The sequence below is a fragment of the Camelus ferus genome, chromosome 3 (genome assembly GCF_009834535.1).
Source record: "Camelus ferus isolate YT-003-E chromosome 3, BCGSAC_Cfer_1.0, whole genome shotgun sequence".
Lineage (NCBI taxonomy): Eukaryota > Metazoa > Chordata > Mammalia > Artiodactyla > Camelidae > Camelus > Camelus ferus.
Genome location: NC_045698.1, coordinates 56,212,294 through 56,236,377, shown reverse-complemented (window position 1 = coordinate 56,236,377; position 24,084 = coordinate 56,212,294). Strand labels below are relative to the sequence as shown.

Genomic DNA, 24,084 nt, shown 5'->3' with positions numbered 1-24,084 from the left:
TCTGGAAAAAATCACAGAAAACATTTAATTGCTTTTCACTTTTTGAAAGTCAGCACTACCAAGAAGAGAAGATCCAGACCCCAGAGCTGCCACATTGTTTCCTACTGCATGTAGATCTTTATTGTGTGCTACAACAGTTGAATGTCAGGAAGTTTTCAACTGAAATAAACTGAGTGTCAAAGAACTGCTGGAGGAGGTAATAGAATTATAAAGTCTTGCCTCTGTGCAGGACAGCATTGCCTAACCCCTAAGTGCTTCCTGTTGTTAACTTCGTGATGATGGTGAATTTGCTCTTTTCTTATTAAGTCATAAAGTGGCTTTGACCCACACTTGAGTAGCCATTCACTATCGCCCTCTTTTAATTGCCTTTCCTGGTGGAGCCCCAGCCAGTTCCCTCAGGTTATCACTGTTCTTGTGTCCAACACTTCAGCCTTCTCTCTAGCCTCTGATGAAGCCACTTGCTCCTCTTCTTGGCTAACCTGCCTCCAGGACTCTGGGATTCACCTCTACATAGAGAGTCAGACACTTAGTTTAATCACTCTTGTTTTCCTTTTCTAAGATGTACATCTTAACTTTTTCTGCAGTGATGTTTGTTTTACCTCAATGTGTTCTCATCTCTTGAATTTAATAGAAGGACAAAAGTAGAGAATACTATATATTTTCCTCGGTCTGTCTTCATCTCCCAGGGAGAGCGTTCTCTTCCATCAGATTTTCTCTTCCCTTCTTCATAATTGCCAGTCTTGATTCTGCCCCAAGCTAATTAGCATCCTCCAAGAGGCCAATTAGATGACAGAATTAGAGGTCCAAAAGTTGTATTGATGGGAATGACTGTGATGGACAAAGAGGAGATAGAGCAAGAGTAGGTAGGATGAGCCTTCAGACTGTGACACAAGCCTGTCAACTTTGAAGAAAGAAAAGGAAGGAAGAATATTGCAAAGAAGAAGCCATACCAAAGGGGCACCTCAGAGTAAAGAATGTGGAATGTACATTATAGGACTCCCAGGTCAGGCAGGACTGGCCCAGCCCTGCACCCCCACTGTGTTGGCACCTGGTTCTCTCCAAGGGAGGTGGAGCACTTCTGTTGACTGTCACCAGTGCCAGTTATCCTAGTGAAGTTTCTTTCTTGAAGCTTAAAAATAACTCTCAGCACCTCTTCTCTGTTTATTTGCAATTTTCCATGAGCTGCTTGCAATACATCAGCAACAACTGTGCTTCTCTAGAAGTATGGCCCACCACAAACTCATAAGGAGCCGATAAAAGTATTACAACCCACTCTCTACTTCTAAATAGCTGCTAAATCTACTAAAAAAAAATGTGTTTACAGTAATTTGCAAGTTTATGTTACTTTCACCAGCAGGCTACGAAAGCTCTTCAGTGTTCATAATTCTAGAAATTGCCATTCAGTATTGCTTTTTAAATATGCAGAAGATATTTTATTATTCAGAGATCTTAATAACAGTATTTTACCTAGTGCTAATACATTTTGAGTGTTTAATATGTGTTGTTTCTGGGGATTTTCTACATATGAATTGTTTTTATCTGCATCTTTAGCCTTTGAGGTAGATTGAGGATTGACATTTTACAGATAAGACTAAGGTACAGAGAGGTTAAATAAATCATCTAAGACCACATGGCTAGAAAGTGATGAAACTAGGATTCAAACCCAGGCTGTTGGTTTCCAAAGCTCACACAACTACTGCATTTCCTGAACCACTACTATCCAAGGTGTTTTTTTCCCTACAAAATTATTAATTGTAAAAGTTTGACCCAATGTCTGTTGTAAACCATATGCATCATGGCAGCAATATTTTTTTCTGTCTTGCAGGTCCCTGCAGTCCTAATCCATGCCATAATGGAGGAACCTGTGAAATAAGCGAGGCGTACCGAGGGGATACATTCATAGGCTATGTCTGTAAATGTCCCCGAGGATTTAATGGGATTCACTGCCAGCACAGTAAGTCATCCACGGTCATTGTGTTTTGATTATCATTGATTGCACAGTATACAAGTCATTATCATTCTTGTTTGTAGTAGAATGATAGAAACTTCGAGCAGCAAAGAGGCCTGACTGTTGGCTCGTGCTCCTTCTCTCCCACTGAGCACACCACATCCCCTGCTTAGGACTTCTGGACTGTATTTCAATCCTCGCAGTGGCGTGAGGGGGTAGCAGTCTTGTGTTGGTCCTTTTCATTGTTATACAGCCGTATATCAGAGTTTTGCATTTTATATTAAACTGGTATTTCTCTTTCTTTCGCACTTGTTCGGAAGCTATTCTTCAAGCTTTCTAGATGTTATCCTGTTAAGTTCTGAAATGATACCCAGAGAAGAAAACTGCCCACTCTGTCCTTCGTACAAGCCTGTTTCCTGTTTCCTCCTTACATGTTTGCATGTTCAGTGTGAAAATCTGCAAGTTTGACAAATGTGTTTTCTGCACTTCTCTCTTTTATCCTCATTCTCATGTATCCTTCAGTTACACAGAATATGTCCACTTGTGATGATTTCTTCTGAGAACTATGGCTCAACTTTACTGTCCTTCTATGGCTTTCTAACAGTAAGAATCTGCCTTGTATACTCTGCTTTTTCTGTCCTGGTGCCTTGCAGCATAGAAAATGAGAAACGTAAGATGATACAACCTTGAGTGCAGTTCCTGCCTCTGAACACTGGACAACATCCCATTATGGATATTCTGTTCTCATTTCAAGGGATGATTCCTCTGTAGGTGTGTGTGCTCCGAGCAAGCAGCTCTGAGTTGAGGGGCTCAAGTGTGGGAGCTAGACTGACTCCCTCTGGGTGTTGCTCTGACACCACATCACAAAGCTTTGTAAATAAGTAAAACTCATAATGTTCTCTTCAGGTGATTAGGTGAATGTCAGGGCAGCCAAGATTCTGGGCTCCCACCCCTGTCTTTCCAGAGACGTTTTGAGATGTTCATGTGTGAAAGCTGAACCATGTTGCTACAATAAGGGAGAATCAGCCCTGGGGTGACTTGAACTCAGCCTGGGAAGAATTAATAGCTGCTCAGCTCCTTGTTGGTGATCTGAATTCTTAGAGACAATCAAAAGCAGTTTATTTTGTTTTGTTTTGCTTTGGTTTGTTGTTGTTGTTGTTGGAGGCGGGAGATACTTAGGCTTATTTATTTACTTATTTGTTTATTTTGGGAGGAGGTATTAGGGACTGAACCCAGGACCTTGTGCATGCTAAGCATGTGCTCTACCACTGAGCTGTACCCTCCCTCCGTAAGCAGTTTAGGTATTTTAACAAGGTCTGTTGTTGCAACAGAAATTCCACAAATTCCTGACCATTGCAAGTCTCCAGAAAAGTACACAGTGACCCCAAAGTGTCAGAGCCAGGAGGCACTCTTTAATTTTTACTGGTGGTTGAAAATCTGGCTCTGAGTGAAGTATCCACCTTTGCCTTACTCATTCCTGACACCATGGTCTTAATCATCGTCACCCCATTATTCAGGGCTTACATATACTCATTACCCGCTCTGGGCCACGTACTATTCCCCTGTTCCCCTCCCCCTGATCAATACCCTACACTTCCTTCAAGACTCAGATTATACGAAGCAGCCTTGTAACAGCTTCCCTGATGGCTGATGGTCCACTGTGGCCTCCCTGCTTGCTTCCTAAACCCCTGCAGCGGTTAAGGACCCACACCACTCATTTGGCACTTACTGTTGAACTATACTTCTAAGAAGAAATCATCACAAGTAGACATATTTTGTTACACTTATCAGGATAAATAACATTGAGGATAAAATACTGTCCTTTGGGAGGCATGTGTAGACATGTCATATTTCATATTTATTCAGCCCACCTCCCCTAACCTACTGCTGATGTCAGTCTGGAGTTGGGTTGATCCTTAAACCAGAGGTTGGGAAACTCCAAATCTAAGTTTCAATGAGTAATCCTGGTACAATGGCACAAAATTCCTTTTACATGTCTGAGCTTTGTTTTCTACATATTGTGAAGAAATGTTTACTTTCAGTTATCTTTAGTAGCCTTAAAGTCCCTCTGAAACCAGTAAGTCACCATTTGTTTGTCCCAGTATAAGCGAGGTTGCTCTGTACAGCTGGTACTGGGGTAGTGCCTGCCTGCCTTTGACTTCCAATGTGGTTGGCTATGAATTCTGTCAAGAGAACGATCAAGTTTGGAGAAATAGAATGAATCATTCTTGTCCACATTCTTCACAGTGGAACATCCAAGTCTTTTCTCTCCTACCTTACACCATATTCTATAAGCTCATTAATCCACATAATTGTGTTGAATTTCAAGGCTTATTTTGAAGTACAAAGAAAGTCTCCTTACTACACTTGGTCTCCTATAAGATGCTAAACCCATGTTAGAAATTACAGCGGGAAGCCAGAAGCTGAGGGATTCAATTTAGGACAGGGATTTTGTGGTCTAAACAAACTGGTCCCTATTCTCTGAAGTGCATCATTATTAGAAGCAGGAGAGAATGGAGGGAAAGGGTCTGGACTTGGAATCAGAGACCTGGATTTGAGATCTACCTTTAAATTATTGGGTAAGTGACCTTGAGTCAGTCCCTTGACCTTTCTGTGATTGGAGACATATAAATAGAGGAGTTGAACTAGAAATAAATGATCTTTGGTTCATACAAGCTAGGAGAGTATTATGACTAAATGGGTAGCTTACAAAGGCTATCAAGCCTTCCTCTTTATAGATAAAATTGAAAAGGATTATATATTGGGAAAGCAAAATTAGAAGTGCTGGAAGCCCTGAGAGCTTTTCTAGGTGGGAGATGCAGAAAAGCAGCTTTTTGCTCCCTTGCAAGAGCTTCTAGGGATTTGGGTTTGTGTTTCATAGTGGTAATAGTTTTATGGGCCAACTATGCTCTAGAACCTTGCTACTCAAAGTGTGGTCATGCATTGGCATTGCCTGAAAGCTTGTTGGAAATGCAGATGACCAGGTGTCACCTCAAATGAGCTAAATCAGAATCTGAGTTTCAGAACGATCCCCAGTTGACTCCCACACATACTGAAGTTTGCTAAATACTGCACGAGGCTTTCAGTAGCCAAAAGGAATCATCTTACAGAAGGTAGCAACTTCTCTATTCAGTTACATAACAATATATGCAAAATATTTATTATGTTTTCTGCTAAACAAAACTATATTGAAAATCAATGAAAATGAGGGCTATACCAAAATATGAACATTTCATTTGAAGAAAGAATTGGAAAAAATTCTTCATACATCCATATTACAGGATGGCTTATTAATTTAGCTCTGTAGGACAACGTGTATTAAGTATCTTTCGGAATATAGTAAATAGCTAAAGAATTTTAAGTTTCATGATACAGGAGCGACAGATACATAGTTATTAGTTTAGTTTAACAACTATTTTGTCAATATATTACAAATTAGAAAAAATGCTTCCTGTGCTGGCATTAATCTTACCTACATATTTTTTAATTAGATTTCAGTTTTTGGAACAGTTTTAGGTTTACAAACAAATTGAGCAGAGAGTACAAAGAGTTCCCATATCCCTCCTCCTACAGAGTGTCCTCAATCATTAAACCTCTTGCATTAATTTAGTATGTTTGTTATAATTGATGAACTGATATTAATACATTATTATTAACTAAAGTCCATAGGTTATATTAGGGTGTACTGTGTGTATCATATAGTTCTGTGGGTTTTGAAAACTGCATAATATCATGCATCCCACTACAGCCTCATACAAAATAGTTTTACTAACCTAAAAATCTTCTGTGCTCTGCCTGTTCATCCCTTCCTCCTACCCCCAATCTTGGCAACCACTGATCTTTTTTACTGTCTCTGTGATTTTGCCACTTCCAAGATGTCATATAGTTGGTATCCTACATTGAGTAGCTGGAATCATATCATATGCAGACTTTTCAGACTAATTTGTTTCACTTACTGATATGCATTTAAGTTTCCTTCATGTCTTTTTGTGACTTGATAGCTTTTTTCTCATAATCAATGCATAATACTCCATTTTATGGATGCACTACAGCTTGTTTATTCACCTGTTGAAGAACATCTTGGTTACTTTGGCAATTATGAATAAAGCGGCTTTAAACATTCATGTGCAGGTTTTTATATGGACATAAGTTTTTGACCCATTTGAGTAAATACCTAGGAGTGCAATTGCTGGGTTGTTTAGTAAGAGTACATTTAGTTTTGTAAGAAACTGCCAAACTATCTTCCACAGTGGATGTACCATTTGGTATATTTACCAGCAATGAATGGAAGTTCCATATCCTCCCAGGCACTTGTTATTGTCAGTGTTTTGGATCTTGGCTATTACATACGCTTTTTTTGGTAATGAAAATAGCATGACGTTGTAACTTTACAAGACTAATAATGATCAGCATTGGTTTTTATATAGAATTATCAAATTGTGCATGCACTTAAAATGCCATACAATAATGTAAACCATACATGTGTGTATGTGTGTGTGTGTAAATTATAAGATGAAAATTATAGGATATATTGAACACTACTAACATTGTCTAGAGGTTAGACTTTTGAAAGGCAATTTTTAAGCAAGCACTTTCCTGCTGGGAGCTGCATTTTGGGCTGGCTGGAAGTAACCATATCTTATTTGTTGCCTAGTGACAAATCTAATGCCTTAGGGAAGGATTGTTTCTTCATCCCCAGGACTCTTTGGCCATCTTATTACTGAAGGAATTCTACATTCCTCCCTACCTGTACATAGCCCTGCAGCCTTCAGTTCCTTTTAAGAGCACATTTTCTTGGTTCCTGTTCTTTGAGAAAAGAGAGCTGATGTAGGTGCCCACCAAGCCCCAAAAGAAAAGGGTTGGCTTAAAGAAGGGCCCATGTTATCAAATTAGCTCAAGATAACATGCTTTCTAACTCCTTTTTGAACTGAGAAACTTGGCCAGGAAAACACAGATTCTAAAGCTTTCCTCTTTGTATATTATGCTCAATACTCTAAACCAGTTTGGTCTTAATTTTATACTGTTAATAGATGCATACAGTCAACAAATATTTACTGGGGCCATAAGTCATTTTACTTCTTTAACTTACATATTTCACTTTTCTCACAGTTAGCCGATGGTATTTGCTGTTTTGACAATCATTGTTAATTGGACTAATTGCATTTTTGACAATTACATGTGTTTTCTGGTAGGTGGTTCTTGCTAAACAAACAGGATCTGGTCCCTCCTCAGCCCTATTAAATCAGAATCTTTGGTTGGTACCCTGGAGATAATTAAAAGTATCCATGTGGTCCTTAGGTATACTAAGCCTAAGGACTACTGGCTAAAATAATGACATTTAATTTCCAAATCATACTGGAGTAAGCATGCTATTAGGGAAAGAATTTTGGATTAGACCTGGGTTTTTGATGCAGTTCTGTCTTGATCAGTTGATGAAGCATCAGTTAGCACTTTATGGTCCTGTGCTTCAGCGTTCTCTTTCGGCAATTCAGTTCAGTTCAAAACGCTTAGAACTTCATACTAACGTGTCTATAAAAAGTGGAATTAACGGTCCTTTGTCCTGCTTCCCTAATTAGGATATTTGTTAGAATAAAATGAGAAGTTTTAGAACATACTTTACATATTTTAAAGGGTAAGATATGCCTAATAGATGAATATTTTAAAATATAATGGGGTTTCCTATTGGTCTTTAATTTTTCTCTTCCCTTAAAAACATTTTAATTGTAATTTTTTTTCTAGAAAAGAATGAGTTGTGGGGCAGGTGGAAGTCCACTTTGGAGCTTTTTGTTTTTCTAGGACAATTCCTCTCTTCCATTCTTAATTCTAATACATAATTATTATTTTCTTAAATTACTCTTTCTAATTTTAGCCCGGTAGCGTCTTTATTTGAGCTTTTCCACTAAAGGACCAATTTGCCCTAATAAAGTACTCACTTCAAAACTGTCTGGAAACTTTGCCTGGAGTTATTACTGACACCTGCAAGCTGTATAACTACAGTGGCTAAATAAAGACCTCCAAGGAGACTTCCAAAATAGACTTGCCTCCAACCTGGAAAAACTTTCTGACTGTAGATGGAGAATTCAAATTTTCCTGATCACTGAGGATTTTGCAGGTCAGTGTTAGCCACCTTAACCCTATCAGCCAAAGGTTCTCAAACTTGGTATGTATATGAATCATTTGGGAATGAAGATAAATATTCAGACTCCTCTTGTCATCCATAGAGATTCCAATTTAATAGATGTAATTTTGGACCAGGTATGACTATTAACAGTTACCATAGTGAAACTGACACAGATGATTCTAGAACACCAGTTCTCACCTTGGTTGCACATTAGAATCACCTTGGGACTTATAAAAAATACTGATGCCTGGCTTCTACCCCAGAGATTCTGATTTAATTGGTCTGGGATATGGTCTAAGCATTAGGAGATTTTGAAAGCTCCCCAGATGACTCTAATGTGCAGCCAAGGCTGGGAGTCAGCGTTCTAGAGTCATACTGTGAGGAATTACTATGCCTTGAAGAAACCAAGCAGGGAAATACTCAAAGAGAAACGAAGCTTAGAATACACAAATATAATTCCACACTAAATGGATAATCAGGCAACCCTATTGAATTTTGCCATTCAGCCTTTGCTTAATAGAATGGAAATCATCTTACAGCAAGAACCCTCAACTGATTGAAAGAATCAGGCCAGAGGAAAGTATCAGCTTACTGTTCTTAAAATATGTTATCCCTTAATCAGTCTGCAGTAGTCAGAGTTCCAAGGCATTTTTGTTTTCTTGTTTTCATTCTTTGCAGGAGCCTCACAAAGAACACAGTCCTGGCAGATATATGTAATAGGTATTTACACAGAAACACTGTTCAAATATAGACAGTCTGTGATATTGTCAAACTCAAAATATTTGAAAATTGCTACTTTAAATCACAGTTAAACGTTCTTGTTTTCCTGTTACTTATTAAAAGAAATTTGAATGTCAGGAAACCATAAACTCTGAAGAAAAATACATTAAACCGAACTGGTCAGAAAGGTTATACTCCTGAAGGTGGTGTATGTCCACTAATAAGCCTAACCTTCTAGAACTGATTCACTTGTGATTTTATAAAGGATCTCTCCAGGAATAGAGCTAGTACCACAGACACAGTTTAAAAAATAAATTTGTTGCATGTAATCCAAATTTCCCAGGCCTCTCTGTTTGTGGTGGTGCTAGCTTGATTTCTAAATTCCTGTTGCTCTCAGCCACCATTTTCCGTACCATTTGCCCCATTGGGCTTCATTCTCCCCTGAAGTCTCCCCAACTCAGGAATTTATTTACTATTTACACATTTGACAAATATTTTTTGAGAGCTTGCTTTCTATTTTGCCAACTTGCCACATGTGCTTAGGAGTGGGTGCTGGACGCTCCCTGGCTCTACTGCCAGCCCCACCTTGAAAACACCACTAAGAGGCCGGCTGCTCTCTCCTCTGCGGGTGGCCCCCCAGGCCCCTGAAGCTGCACGTGGCCTGAGAAAGTGTCAGGCCAAGTCCAGCTGTTTGAACAACATTGGGTACTGCTGGGTTCTGTGGGGCTGGAGAGTCACGCGACATTTCCCAGAACTCATACATCCTTTTATGGACCCAACTGCTCAACTATCTGCCCTAACTGCTCCTTTTTTTTTTTAATTGAAATATATAATGACATATATTAGATTCATTTCGGGTGTACAATCTACATTTTTTTTTCTTGTGATGAGATCTTTTAAGATCTACTCTCATCAACTTTCAAACATGCAGTACTGTGTTATTAACTATAGTCATCATGCTGTACGTGACATCCCCAGGACTTACTTCTCTTATCACTGGAAGTTTGTATCTTTGATTTCCCTCATCCATTTCACCCAGCCCCTGCCTGTGGCATCCATCAGTTTGTTTTCTTTGTCTGTGTTTGTTGTCCTTGTCTACCTGAAGATAGTGTCAGATACCACAGATTAAGGGCTCAGTCCCATAAGACTGCTCCCACCCCACTTTGGATGCCAGTGGAGAGTAGTAGGTCCCCAGGTTAGCGACAGCTTCTGTCAGATTTGGCTATAAATAGGAGGTTCCTGCAACCCCCTCCTCAAGTTCTATTAATTTGCTATAGTGTCCCACAGAACTCAGGGAAATACTTTACCAGCTTGTTAAAAGATATGATAAAGGATACGATGAAAGCCCAGAGGGAGGTCTGGGAGGGTCCTGAGCACAGGAGCTTCAATCCCCATGGAGTTGGGGTGTGTCACCTTCCCAGGATGCATGTGTTCTCCAACCTAGAAACTCTCCAAACCTAGTACTTCAGGGATTTTTATGGAGGCTTCCTCACATAGGCGTGATTGATCATTAATTCCATTTTCAGTCATTCTCCTTTCTCAAGAGAATGGGGTGTGTGTCTGAAAATTCCAAGCTTCTCATCATGGCTTGGTCTTTATGGTGACCAGCCCTCATCCAAGAGCCAGCCAAGAACCTTCCCAGAGTTCCCTCATTAGAACAAAGACACTCTTATCACCCAAGAAATTACAAGAATTTCAGGAGCCTGTGTGAGGAACCAGGGTCAGAGGCCAAGTATTAGGATAAAAGATACTTCCCATTACTTAGGAAATTACAAGGGTCTTGTAACCTTTATGCTAGGAACTGGGGATAAAGACCAGCGTGACCTAGTGCCACATGTCATAGGACTTCCTTTCTAATGGAGGAAAGAATACAAAATAGGACACACACATTTACCATATGGCTCAGCAGTTGCACTTTTGGACATTTATCCCAGAGAAGTGAAAACCTAAATTCACACAAATATTTGTATGTGGATGTTCATAGCAGCTTTATTGGTAATACCCAGAATCTAAGATTGGCCCACATGTTCTTCAACAGGTGAATGGTTAAACAAACACTGGTACATACATTCTCTGGAATACTTACTTCCCAGCAATGAAAAGGAAGGAACTGTTGATAAATAAAACTTAGATAAATCTCCAGGAGATTAAGCTGAGTGGGTTAAAAAAAAAAATCAACCCCAAGAGGATACATACTGGATGATTCCAATTAAATAGTATTTTTTAAATGACAGAAGTTTAGAAAGGGAGGACAGACTGCCAAGTGTTGGGGAAGTAATAGAGGAAGGTTAATGTTGTCTTAAATGGACAAAATGAGTTATCCTTGTGGTGTTGGAATTATTCAGTGTATTGCTGGAATGATAGATCCACAAACCTACATGTGTGATAGTATTGTACAGAATTACATACACACAAATCAGTAAAACTGGAGCAAAATGAGTAAGATTGATATAGTAATATCACTAACTTAGTTGTGCTTTTATATTACAGTTTTGCAAAATGTTAACCATTGAGAACTGGGTAAAGTGTACACGATATTTCTTTGCATTATTTTTTACAAATGCATGTGATTCTACAATTATTTCAATACAAATGTCAATCAAAAAGTAATGTAGTATATAACACATAGTAATATAGTAGTAGTATATAATATCAACTGTAATAATATGTATTATAAGGATAAGGACTAGGGAGCAGCGGTGTTTTATATCTTAGAGCATGGCTACAGGTTCTCCCATTAAGTGACGCTTGAGCAGAGAAGTGAATGAAGTCAGGAGGCCAGGCAGTTAAACCAGAGGGAGTAGCAGGAGCTAGAGTCCTAAGAGGGGTGTGTGCTTGGAGTGCAGTGAGGGATGAGGTGGGGAGGCAGAAAGGAGATCTAACTGGGAGTCGGGGTGGATCATGTAGGGCCCTTAAAGCCATAGAGAGGACTTTTTGTTTTATTGAAATTGTAAAAGAGCAGTTTGGGAGAGGGTGGAGAGCAAGGGAACGTGTTAACTAATTTCTGTTTGAAGAATGACTCTGACACCTGGTGAAGCATAAGGTCTTGTTGGGGGCAAGATGATGGCAGCTTAGACAGAGGTGGAAATGAAGGCTTGAGAGGAGCTGAACAACATTCAGATTTGGAAAATCGTTTCAAGTGGATTACCTGAGGGTCATAAATACTTGCTTTTTTATAGTTAATTTCAATAGCTGTAGAATTATTATTTACTTTTGCTTAATTTCTTGTCATAGACTTGGGCAGTATATTATAATTTTCATTATGCCTTGTTGTTGGCATTTGTTTCTAGTCCCTAACAGCATCATTAGGACAGAAGCTAGAATCTAAAAAACTTATGTATATGTACACATATATGCATATATAATCAATGCTTTAAATATACATGATATTATTTAAGATATTGAATTTTCAAATTTCATATTTTTTTTCCAACTTTTTTTTTGGTGTTTGTTGTTGTTGTTGTTGTATATAGAGGGGGTGGGCAATTAGGTTTATTTACTTGTTTTTAGAGGAGGTACTGGGGATTGAACCCAGGACCCTGTGTATGCTAAGCATGCACTCTACCATGTGAGCTATACCCTCCCCCTTGATATTTTAAATGAAACTGGTTATCTTTAGATATATTGTGTCAGTTAATCTTTCATATTAGCTGAGTCATACATTTTAAAGAAAACATTATAACAGAAGTGGTATGTAAATAAAGACTAATACAATTACATACTAAAATACAATAGTGATTTTGAAAAAGAGGCCATCATTTACATTTTAATGGGAAATCTGGAAATCGCAATTGCATTGAGTGGATATTTACTAATATCAGCCTTTAGACTGTAATGTGATTGATTTTGCTCTCATGATTCCGAATTGACTTTGCAGTCAGTTGAGAGAAATTTGAGGCAATATATTCTTTGGAATTAAATTATCCCGAGATATTCAGAAAGTTTTACCCATTTTATATGATACATTTTGAGCTAGAATATTTCTAAATGAGTATTCTTCCCTTCAACCATATGAAAAAGACTCTTTTAGTGTTAAGCAAAGGAATTGTCTCTAATTCTTGCTAAATGAAACGAGGAGAGTTTACTTGAATCATTAAGGCATGATTGTTAAGAAGGCGGAGAACTTAAATGTAAAAGAGACTCAGGGTTGAATTCTATCTGTTATTAACAGGTCATATCAATTTGAACTAATGATTCTGCTAAGCCTTGGTTTTCTCCTGTGTAAAACAGAAATAACTGGACCCTTTGCCTACTTTTAGGTCCAGCTTGATGATGCCCAGACAATTTAATGTATATGAAAATGTTATGTGAAACTTAGAAGACTGTACATCATAAACTATCATTATTTCTATGATTAGTTTTCAAAATACTTTGTCTTTAATCGTAGTAGAAAAAATTGGCACTAGAATAAAACTAACATAAATACTGATTTTATCTGAGCTAATTTTGCAGCAGAGAGAATGGGAACATCAGATGCCTCAATTTAAAAAACAATCTTGTCATTGAGAGTGTACGCCTTCTCAGTAGCTAGGGTAAAAGGAAGAGAGGAAGGATAAAAGAGGGAGAGAATGAATGAATGAATGAATGAATGGGACATATTAGTACTTTTATTCCGTTTGTGTGCTTTCCATTAAAGCTCCTTAGAAGAGTTATCTCTAGTCAGTGCCTCTATATGCTCTGTGATTACTTAAAGACTATATCCAGATTCTGATCACCTCTTACTACCTCCACTTTTTCCCTAAGGCACCATTATCCACTAGGACATACTCTTAAGGATCATGCTGTCTCTGCACTTGTCCTTAGTCTGTTTTCGAAACAACAACCAGAGTGGTCCTCTTAAAACACAACTCATAGTAGGTCATTTCTGTGTGTAAAACTCTCCACGGTTTCCTAGTGCACTTGAGGAAAGATCCAAAGCCCTGTATAGACCAAAAGAGATTGATGCATTCTGTTCCTAGCCATCTGTGGCCTTACCACCAACCATGCTCTGTGGTGCTGGTTTAGCTGTGGTCACATCATTCTAGTTGCCCTTAAATGTGTCACACCCACTTCCAGTCTGGGGCCTTTGCATTTGTGTTAGCTTGCCTGACTGGTCTTTCTTAGATAACCACAAGGCTCTCTCCTTTTCTTTTCCATATTAGATCTTTGCACAAGTGGTAATTTTCCAAAGCGCCTTTCTCCAGCTACCCTGAATAAAATATCATTTTGTAAAACCTTCCTCTGCCATCTGTACTCTCCAACCCTTTTACTCTATTTTTTAGCGCTCCTCACCACCTAACGTATTATATATTTATTTTTTATTGTTTTTATTGTTTTTCTCTCCTCTGCAAAGTAAGCTTCCTATGAGCAAGGGCTTGATTTGTTTACTTTTTGTTCTGTTCTCTATGCCCAAAAAGGTCCTAATAGGTGCTCAGTAAATATTTGTTAAATAAATAAGTGAATAACTGACTCATGAGTCTGTTAAAAAAAATTAACCCTTTAATGTATCATCTGCTAAGACCCCATCTCCCATGATGCTGGGCTCGGTGGAAGACCTAAAACCTCCAAGAAATGGTATTTGCCTTCAATGGCTTGTGAAATTAGGGTGGAGAAAAATAATGTGTCATCTAACAAAAGTCGTATGATCAATTAAGTTTGGGAACAAAGTCTGTTTTTAACTCCTTTGGGAGATTGTCAATAGACTGTCAATAAATTAACTGTCAATTTGACTGATAAATAATTGTTAAATAATTTTTAAAACTTGTTTAATATTGTTTAACTCAGTTATCTGCGAGAGAGGGGAGTAGGAGTGACATCAAAAGCTCAGATGGGAAGTTGACTCTTTAGGCAAAGGAGAGAGTGTAGACGAAAGCAAAGTGAGGTAGAGATGCTAAAGGTAAGGGGGTTGTTGCCAAACGACTGGTAAATATCTGAGAAGCAAGTGTTCGGTGATGCGGAAAATTATTTCAGGGATCTTTTGCATCTGTGCATATTCATGCAATTTTGATGCAGATACACACCAAGAGGACCGTCCACCCACACATACTTCTTTAAGAGCATTGATTCAGCGATTACAGTTCACCCAGAAATAATAATGTTCATGTGGCCCTGCCTGTGGTGACTTCCTTTGTCTGAGAGATGGAGTGATGAGCAGTGCTTTCCATCAGGATTATCTAGAGAGCCATTGCCACTTTTGCTGCTAGAGTCTTTGCTGTTATTTGTGGTTTACAGTCAGCACCCTTTTCTGGGAGTCGGTGTTCTTCCTGTATCTTCTTACCAGCTCAGTTCTTTGCTGCCTTTTCCCGGCTGTGTTCGCTTTACTGCTGCGTCTCTTCAGAATGAACTGAAAAGCTCTGTGAGCTACATCCTCGCAGCGCAGACAGTGATCCTTCAAGAGTAGTGTTGTGAGGCAGGCTTTAGCAGCACTTAGAGAGGAATGCGACACAGGAGTTACCCTTGTGGGAGAAGCGGGTCCTGAGAAGTCACAGTCACACGTAAGAGGTAAACACGGTGAGAGGCGATTCTGTCACAGATCAGATGGCTCCGGATCTGTGCCTTTCCAGAACTGTGGCAGTTGTATAGTTGCTTTTTTTTTTAAATACAGCTCTATATAATCATCTAGTAGGAGAAAGGTACATGAGAATAATTTAATGCGAGCGATTTGCATTTGCCTTGCCGTGCACAGACTAGACTATGAAGTCTTTGAGGGCAGGAGTCTAGCCGTGTGTCTCCTTTGCCAACCTTTGTATAGCAAGGGTCATAGTTAGGGGCACCAGCTGAGCCTTATCTCTTGCCAAAATCTAGCCCTGACCTAACTTCCCTGCTGTTTCCACGTCTCCTCTACATGTCACATGCTTCACCCGTGTGAACCACTTGCCCTTCCCAGTTCACGCTCCTCGACTGCACCCTGTGCCGCCTCTGCTGATGTGCCTTCTGTGCCAGGAGCCCTCCTCTCTTCACGCGTCTGTAATCCCAGGCCCAGATCCTCCGCGGGCACTGCTACGATTCCCACTCCTCCCTCAAGCGAGAAAGCCCCTCCTACGGCACTTTTTTCATATTTCTAATTTGCTTTGTGTTGATGTGTGTACTTCTCATCTCCCTAGGTAGCGTAAAGACAATTTCCCCCTGAATCATCCTCGATTCCTGATCATAACCTAGCACTGTGCCTTGCACATAGTAGGTACTCAAAATATAGTTGAGTATATTTGTTTGACTACCAAAATAGAAACCTAGAGAATTGCAACAAAGATCATTGGAGTAGCTTTGTCTCTTGCACCAGTCCTGTTGGGGTTACTTGTCCTTATATGGCAGAGTTCTATGTCTGTTCTGTATATCCATTTATCCTTTATGTCTCTTAAGGAGCCTGTCACAAAGTAGGTATACAATACGTATTTGTTGGATGAATATGAGGAGACTTGTTATCAATGTGTTGTTTATATATTTGATGTAAATTCAGGGAAGCACATGTTTCTCTCTTCTGAGGTACAGAGATGCTGCATGTTACCAGATACTGAGAACTACAAAAGCTGTTTGGCTTGGCTGGCAGAGACATACTTAGCATTCAAATCCACCAAGTATTCTAAGTTCCTGTTGCGGCCACTCTATATGGGTTTGGACATCTATTTCTATTTTTAACTATTTTAATTTGTAGGGATTTTACTACAAGCTGTTTCAACTGCTTTATGGAAAAAGCAGAGTGTATATTAAAAATAAATAATTATTCCAAATGCTTCTCAAATGGCTCTGCATATATATTGAGAACATCACAGCACAGCGTGTATAGCAGTAAATCCCTTATGACCAGCTCCAGAAGCTCAAGTCAGCCTTTTTAAGCCAGGACAATTACTCCAAATTTCTAAGGAGCTATGTATAGATGATTCACCATATTCGAATAAAGTAAGCAGGGGAGTCCACTTAGGAATTAATAAAATATTATTTTGGTGACAACATGGCTAGCATTTTCTAGAATCATTTTCTATGTCTTCATTTAGGATGAAGTCCATTGTAAATCTGCAAGTCTACACCTGTGAATTTTTTTTTTTTATAAAACTTGCCATGTGCGTAGTTCTCGCTGTAAAAGGTGACACAGTGTCCTTGTTAATCCACTACTATCAGCATGACTCTAAGTTATGTAGATGGATTGACTCAGGATGGCTGATTGCTATCTCTAAGATACACTGGCTAATCTTTTAAGTCTGTTTAGATAAGTTCCCAGTCCGTCAGTTACTTTTTAACTTGCAAAGTAATATAAGGTATTTAATATATTTTTGTGTTGCTGGTCTAATATATCAAGAACTAAACAGATGTGAAATTACCTTATTTCCTTGAGGTAGTTTTACTCCTAGTGGACTCTTAATTTTTGAACTGATATTTTAAACTCATAGGAAATGTAACATATTTCAATTTCTCTCTAAGTGTAGTCTTGTAAGAGTGTAAATGACATTTTTATCTAAGAACATGGTCTTTTTCTTTCCTCTTTGGAGCAGTTGAATTGAAGAAAAATATTTATTGCTAGCTTTCTTTCTGCTGTAGTTTATGGCCTGCCATTCTCAAATGGTTCAGAGAGGATATTTAAAATGAACCTCCTGGTCATTTTCTGTCTTTCAGGGACTTTGGACATGATTTGATTTTGTCGTTTGAAAGTAGAGTCACTCTTTGATGTTCAAATTTCTTTCCCAACTTTTATTTTTAAACCTTTTCAGGTACCAAACTCATGAACCTTGGTGTATTTTAAAAGTAGACCGTCTTTTTTCCTCCAAATATTTCCTTTAAGAAACCATGATTAATACTAAGAACATTGTCACTAATAAAGGAAAAAGAGACCATGGGAAATCAGAAAGAAAGAAAACACCAAGTTTTTCTTTTCGTATTTGTAGTGACTTCTCATATTCAGTTACACACTGGTGATTTAACACCTGCCTGGAGAGGTCCAAAGACTAAAGACTGTGACTGAAGCTGCCCCCCTACTTGATGTGGAACAAGGGCAAGATATTGTTTGAGGAATGGATTTCGCTCTAGAATATGGCAGGGAAAGGATGTGTGGGGATTTCCTGTGGGTCAGATATGACCCCAATTGAAGCAGCTGTGTTGTCTTAGGAGGGCTAGAGCCCTAGAGGAAAGCCCAGAGAAGCTCTCTGACCCGCCAGCATGGTGGTCCACAGACAGCCAACCAGGGATCAGAGCATAGCAACCCATCAGAGAAGGCAAGCTAGAGGGAAGGAATTTCCAGTGATGAGTTATCTTCAAAGAACCGACAAAATTGCCCTACGAGAGAATGAGCCCACAACGGCACATCTGCCACATCCAGGTCACCAATGCCATATTTCAACCTGAATATCAAGGAAGACTTTCATCTCATCTACTCTGACAGTGGAGAGGCCAAAATATATCTAGAGAGTGGAGGATGAGTTGGGATGAGAGAGAGTATGAACCTAACTCTCTTCCCATTTTTTTCCTTGGACACTGCCTGGAGGGCCCCCTGCCCTGTATCTCATATTGGGGACCTTGCTCTGGCCTTCCTCTGGCATCAACCTTCTCCATGGGGCAAGGAGTCAGTGGGCACAAGGAGCATGACCACCTGGAGACAGTTCCCCCCTTTCATGCCTGAGGTACTCAAGACCCCAGAGTACTTTGTCCAGATGACACCCAACATTCTTCACGGGTAAAGTAGGTCTTTTCTGTATCTGCCCTGCCATGAATGAACTGTGTCCCTGGTATGCGTAACCCTCTGCTCAGTGACAGGTCATTGGGTAGCTGTTTGCTGGATGAGGGATAGACCTTGGATGTTCAGACTGGGGTATCCATTGAGAAGAGTGTGTTGAAAGCCCTTTCTTCCAGGGTCCTCACTTTGTTTATGAAACTCTGAAATATCTGGGATCCTCAACTCAAACCTAGTCTTCTACATTGTTAGAAATGTGGGAGAAATTATCTATCTGTCTGTCTGTCTGTCTATCTATCTATCTATATTTTGCAGTTTGTTAACCTTATTTATAAATTTTCAATATTCAGGCAAGTAAGAGAGCTGCTTTTTTGCCCAGACTGCACATGTTAAGAGGGGGACTGCTCCTTCCCCACTGCTATTTTCCCAGCCTAAAGTAGGCTGGGAAAGAAATTTCCAAATTGGATATGATTATGGAGGTTTAGATGCTACAAGACTGGACATACTTTACTATGTAAGATATAAGTGATCATTTATTAACTGAAAGTAAGCCAAGGATAGTTTTATTACCTAAAAATAACCAAAAACACTATGGAAGCTGCTTCAAGATTTGATTCAGTGATAGGCAGAAATAAGTATCTAGTATTAGGTAAAAGATAGTCTTGTTTTGTTTTAAATCTTACAAGGGAGGAAGCTCTTTGGTTAATGAGGAACCCAGTGTTCGTTTTCTTTGGTTTGGGTAAATCATTCCCTTACAGTCACCCTGTGATCTTAGCATCTGTCTAAGATATATAGGCTTGAATAGAAGATTAGTCATACCAAACCGAGTTTTTAAAAAGGCAATTGTCCTGAAGTTATCATAATAATTTTTTTCTTTCTTAACTTGGGAATACTTCATTAGATTAGAAACGATTGAAAGAAGAAAAATCCAGTCCTATTAACCACTTTTTATTCTCTAGAAGCCATAGGTAGTTGAGCATGGTTTCCTGATTAAAAGCAAATAGGAAGGAAGGGAGGAAGGAAGGAAGGCTTAGTTTGCAAATGTTTATTAAAAATCACCTCACATGAAACTATAATTCTGGTTGTTGTTTTTTTTTTTTAAATGGTTTCAATTAGACATATCTGCCTTTCTTTGAAAAAAGAAATTAAAACCTTCTGCTAAAATATAATATAAAATAAATCTGTTATAATAGAAACACAAAAAGTCATTAAGAGGATGAGGAACAGGGAACCTATTTCAATTCAGAGACTACAGCAAGGTGTAACAGAGGAGGAGGTGTTTGTGTTGGGCTTTTGGATGCACATAGAAAATTGTGATATTCCAATAAGTGGATTTATGTCCTATAATTTTTCTCTTCTACCTTTAGTATGTCTTTATATTTTAAACCACTTTAAAATTGAGCTCATCTTTATCCACGTAGCTTAACAACCAGAATAGACAACTGATACTATCTGTGTCAACATGACTCTACTATTTCTTTATGAAATTCTTCTCTAGGAAGATAAGGCTGTAAACCAAAAAAAATAAATAAATAAATAAATAAAAAATAAAAACTTCACTATTTGTTTCCAGAAAGTCCTAAAAACAAATTAATCTGGATAAAGAGTTTTCTCATGTAGACAGTTAGTTCTTCAAAAAAAAAAAAAAAAAAAAAAGCAAGTAGGACATAACGTTAAATTCCCAGATTCATCAGACTCGTCTTCCTAGACATTTTCCCTATAATGTAGTTTCCACATTGAGTGCATATACCCTGGAAGTGTGCAAGAGACAATCCTCTGATAGCTGCAAAGAAAACAAGGTGACACACTCTTACATTTGCTTGTTGTTAACATTACATTTCTTAATCAAACTCCCTTTTGCCACATAGATTAACAGAGGCATCTCACTGGGTTAATCTGTCATAAGGACACCAGGACAGGGGTTCTGAGGGAAGGTAGGAGTTCACAGTGCTCTGCTTATGTCATCTATTTTTAATTAAATTAATCCTCACCACATCCACAATTGGCCTAAGAAGACATCTGCAAAGAAATGTTAGATTGGAGAAATTACCGGTAGTGCAAGAAGACAAGAAAATGGCAGCTAATGTTTCTTCTCCTATTAGCAGCTCAGCACAAAGCATTATGAAATAAAGCCATGTCAGACTAGTCATACCTAACAGGAGATTGGCCCCCAAATAGAAATTATCAACATGATGTAGAATATATTTTACATCCATCATTGTTGTTGATGAACTTACCCAGAGTAAATACCATGTTTTAAGATGTTAATGGTAATATGAAGCATCACAATTAGGAAGGTTCTTTAAAATTTGTATTTCAACCTTTCTCACTAAAAAAAAAACCCCTACCTCCCCCTACATACATTTTGTAATGTATAAAATATATTTATTTAGTAATACTTGTATATAGTTTACAAATACTTAACTATACACTTTTTGAAGTACATACTGCAGTTAAGTTTTACTGATAGACATATATGATCAAGAGTTTTGAGACTATGATTAGAAAGGACTGCAGAGTATTTAAATTTTTTAAAAGAAAAAAAAATACAACATAAGAGCTCATGTACCCTTGAACTTGTAAGACAAATGAATGTCTTACTATATTTATATTAATCCATTTCCTCTGCTTCTAACTAACCAAAGATATCGTTTTCTACCTATAAATTTGTAGGCCATTTAGGATTGTTGAAGCAATAGAAAATTTCAATCACAGAGATTTATGCAGCCCTTGGAGAAATACAATACATGTAACAATGTCTTCACCCTGGCTTTTATGAAAGTGATTTAAGATGAGCTAACTCATAAATGCACTATTTATTTATAATGGATAGCTAGTTGCCTTTTAACTTTTTTGTGTGAATGGAAGGTTCTACCCACTAATTTGTATTGCAGAGTGGCAACAAGTGGATCTCTAGAGATGCCTGTGGCTAAAATGTTTCCACTTGGTTGTGCATGTATAAGCAACAGGGATGTCATTAAAATATAATAAAAATGCACATTGTTTCTTTTTATTGTTCTGTTTGTTCCTTTGTTATAGGCACCACAGGGGATACTTTTACAGGTTTTATAATAAATTAGGGACGATATAAAATGACTGTAGATATTTGGGGGAGTAGAGTTTGAATATTAGATCAATACTGTCTATACTGAAAATGAAACTGAAGCACAAAGGGGTGGAATGACAGAATTGCATTCCTTGACCTGAAAGTTTCAAAAATCAAGGTAAATACCTTGTTACAGAAAATGGAGAATTTATCACAAATACTATTTGCAAAGTAGTAGTTTCTCTGCACATCTTTAGAGAAAAGGTTTTAGTACATAAAACCAAAGATTTCTGTATTTATGTCTTTTTTTTCTTTTTAACTATCCAGTTTTACCATGTAATTGAGGGATAAATAGAAAATAGATGCAAAGCTTATACTTTATAATAAAGTAGGACCACCCACAAGAGAACTGTGGAATATAAATGTGTCTTGTATATGCTAGAAGCACTTTAAAATTGTGTTTTGGTAATCAGTGTATTTCTGCATTGACGTTCTGAGTGCCCTTTCATCTCTCAGGTATTTTGTTTGGTAGCATAATTCAAGGCATGTCTCTGAGAAAAAGCTGACATATTTAGGTATGTATGAATGCAGCTGAACTTCTGTGTGTTTTGCTAGTGGGAATTCGAATAAATTATTTTTCCAGTATTCACTTTAATTTCCTTCCGTGCCAATACTATTATTTAAAATATCAGAGCAGCATTCACTTCGAGAGTTGAGAGGTAACTTGGCAAAACCCGTAAGGTTACTTATTTTTGTGAGTTTCTGGATAAAAGTAGAGAAATGAGAATGCCAGAAGTTACTTGACTCTGTCCAATATAAGTGATATATTTATAAACTAGTCAGATTTCTATTTACTTTTACTTTTATTTACTAGGACATCTGGTTTTACAAATGTATTCATTTTTATCTTCCTTTGTATATAATGAAGCTTGTTGTGCCTAACGGTTTCTTTGTCTGTATACTATTTTAATACTTTATTAATTATATGCAGTGTGCTGCTTCATTATAGCACCACCACTTTGTTCAGTAATATATTCCAGTTATTGTGGTCTAGAAATTTTCAGAAACATCCACCACTTTTATTTGTCACCAAAATATGCTATATTCTAATAAGGCTGAATATTCTAAAATATTCTATTCTAATAGAATAGTTTTATTCTAACTACCTCTTCTGAATATTTATGCATTTTGTAACTTGCACATTTAGCTGTCTATATACTCCTAGCTTTAATTCATAACACAACTTTATAAGAAATAATTACAAGGGAAAAGCAAATTTGCCAACAAGAGTTCAGAAGAATTAAAAACACTCATCATCTTCTTCTAGATCATTCTCTCTACAGGCTTCCTTACAGACATGACACAGATTCGCAGCTCTGCCACTGTCAGGAACACTGAGTTACGTTATGTGGGCAGAATGGAAAGGGTCCAAGACATTGATGTTGGGAAAGCATAGAACCAGACTTTGTAACTTTAAAATTATGTTGAATGTGCAGAATGTGAACACTTAAGAAAATAAGACTTCAAGGAAATAATACTAGAAATTGTGTAACTGTGTGTGTGTGTGTGTGTGTGTGTGTGTGTTTAGTTGAAAAGGTTTGGGTGTCTTATCCCTGACAACTGCTAAGCTTTCTGTACCTTGATTCTTCAGAGTAGTTTGAATGTTATTTACTGGGCACCTTAGTTCACATATGGATCATATGTAAAGCTGTTTTAGAATCAGTGATGATAATTCTCCCCACTTCATTTTAAAGAAAAAAACCAAAAGGTTAGGGTGAGATTCTTGTCAAAAACTCTTCAGGTTCTTGTTAGAATCAGATGGTAGAAGAAATATTTTTAGAGCTTTATTAAGAATCCTTTGTTTTTATCTTTCTGTAAGAAAAATACAGCAAAAATCCTGGATCATGGTTCATTCCTGGCATAAAAAATTGGATATGGGTGGCACCCAAGAAGGGGAAGCCCAGCTGTGTTTAACTTCTCTTTCTGTCTCTGTGACATGTGCTGATGGTGCTCTGGTCTGGTGTCACAAAGGAAGGTATATTGGAGAAAGATCTTATCAAGTGGATGCTCGGTTTAAAAAAAGAGAATAACTTCTCCTGAAGCTTTTGCAAAGAATCTCTGGGACTGAACTTATTGCTCTCTCAGAGAATACACTCTCCTGTAACTTTACTGAGCCATCAGAAGAAACAATTTTATGTGCGGGGCTGCCACCTCCCTCGAGGGCCATCTTTAAGTCAAGGGACTATGGTGAGAGGTTGGTTTTCAAGTGCTTGAAAAGCTGCTCCTTTATCAACCTCTACAAGTAGAGAAAATAGTGAACACTTTAGTGAAATTGTTTGGAAAGAAGATGCCCTAATAGAGGATCTTCTTGTTTTCATCTTTCTACCTAATTTTTATTTAGTTTCTTATTTAGTTATTTAAATTTAGGCTTTTACATCCTTGACCCAGAAAAATCTGAAATAGTATCAGAGGCTGTTTTTCTCCTAGTAGAAAAGTGTGAGCTAGGAGTCAACCTGGAGTTAACTGGTCTACTACAGAAATGAGTGGACAGACATCAGGTTCATTCACTAAGAACTCTCTTTGGAACAGTGACCCCAGTTGTCCATCCTTTC

The 24,084-nt window shown here is 38.0% G+C and overlaps 1 protein-coding gene across 2 annotated transcripts in view; it reads left to right on the top strand.

Annotated features, from left to right (window-relative positions):
* Window positions 1-24,084, top strand: part of EDIL3 (EGF like repeats and discoidin domains 3) — a 394,119-nt gene that overhangs the window by 183,187 nt on the left and 186,848 nt on the right. For both annotated transcript variants that reach the window (XM_032475466.1, XM_006178645.3), the window contains one exon: window positions 1,826-1,954. In XM_032475466.1, the coding sequence (XP_032331357.1) occupies window positions 1,826-1,954 (129 nt within the window). The remainder of the gene's footprint in view (window positions 1-1,825; window positions 1,955-24,084) is intronic.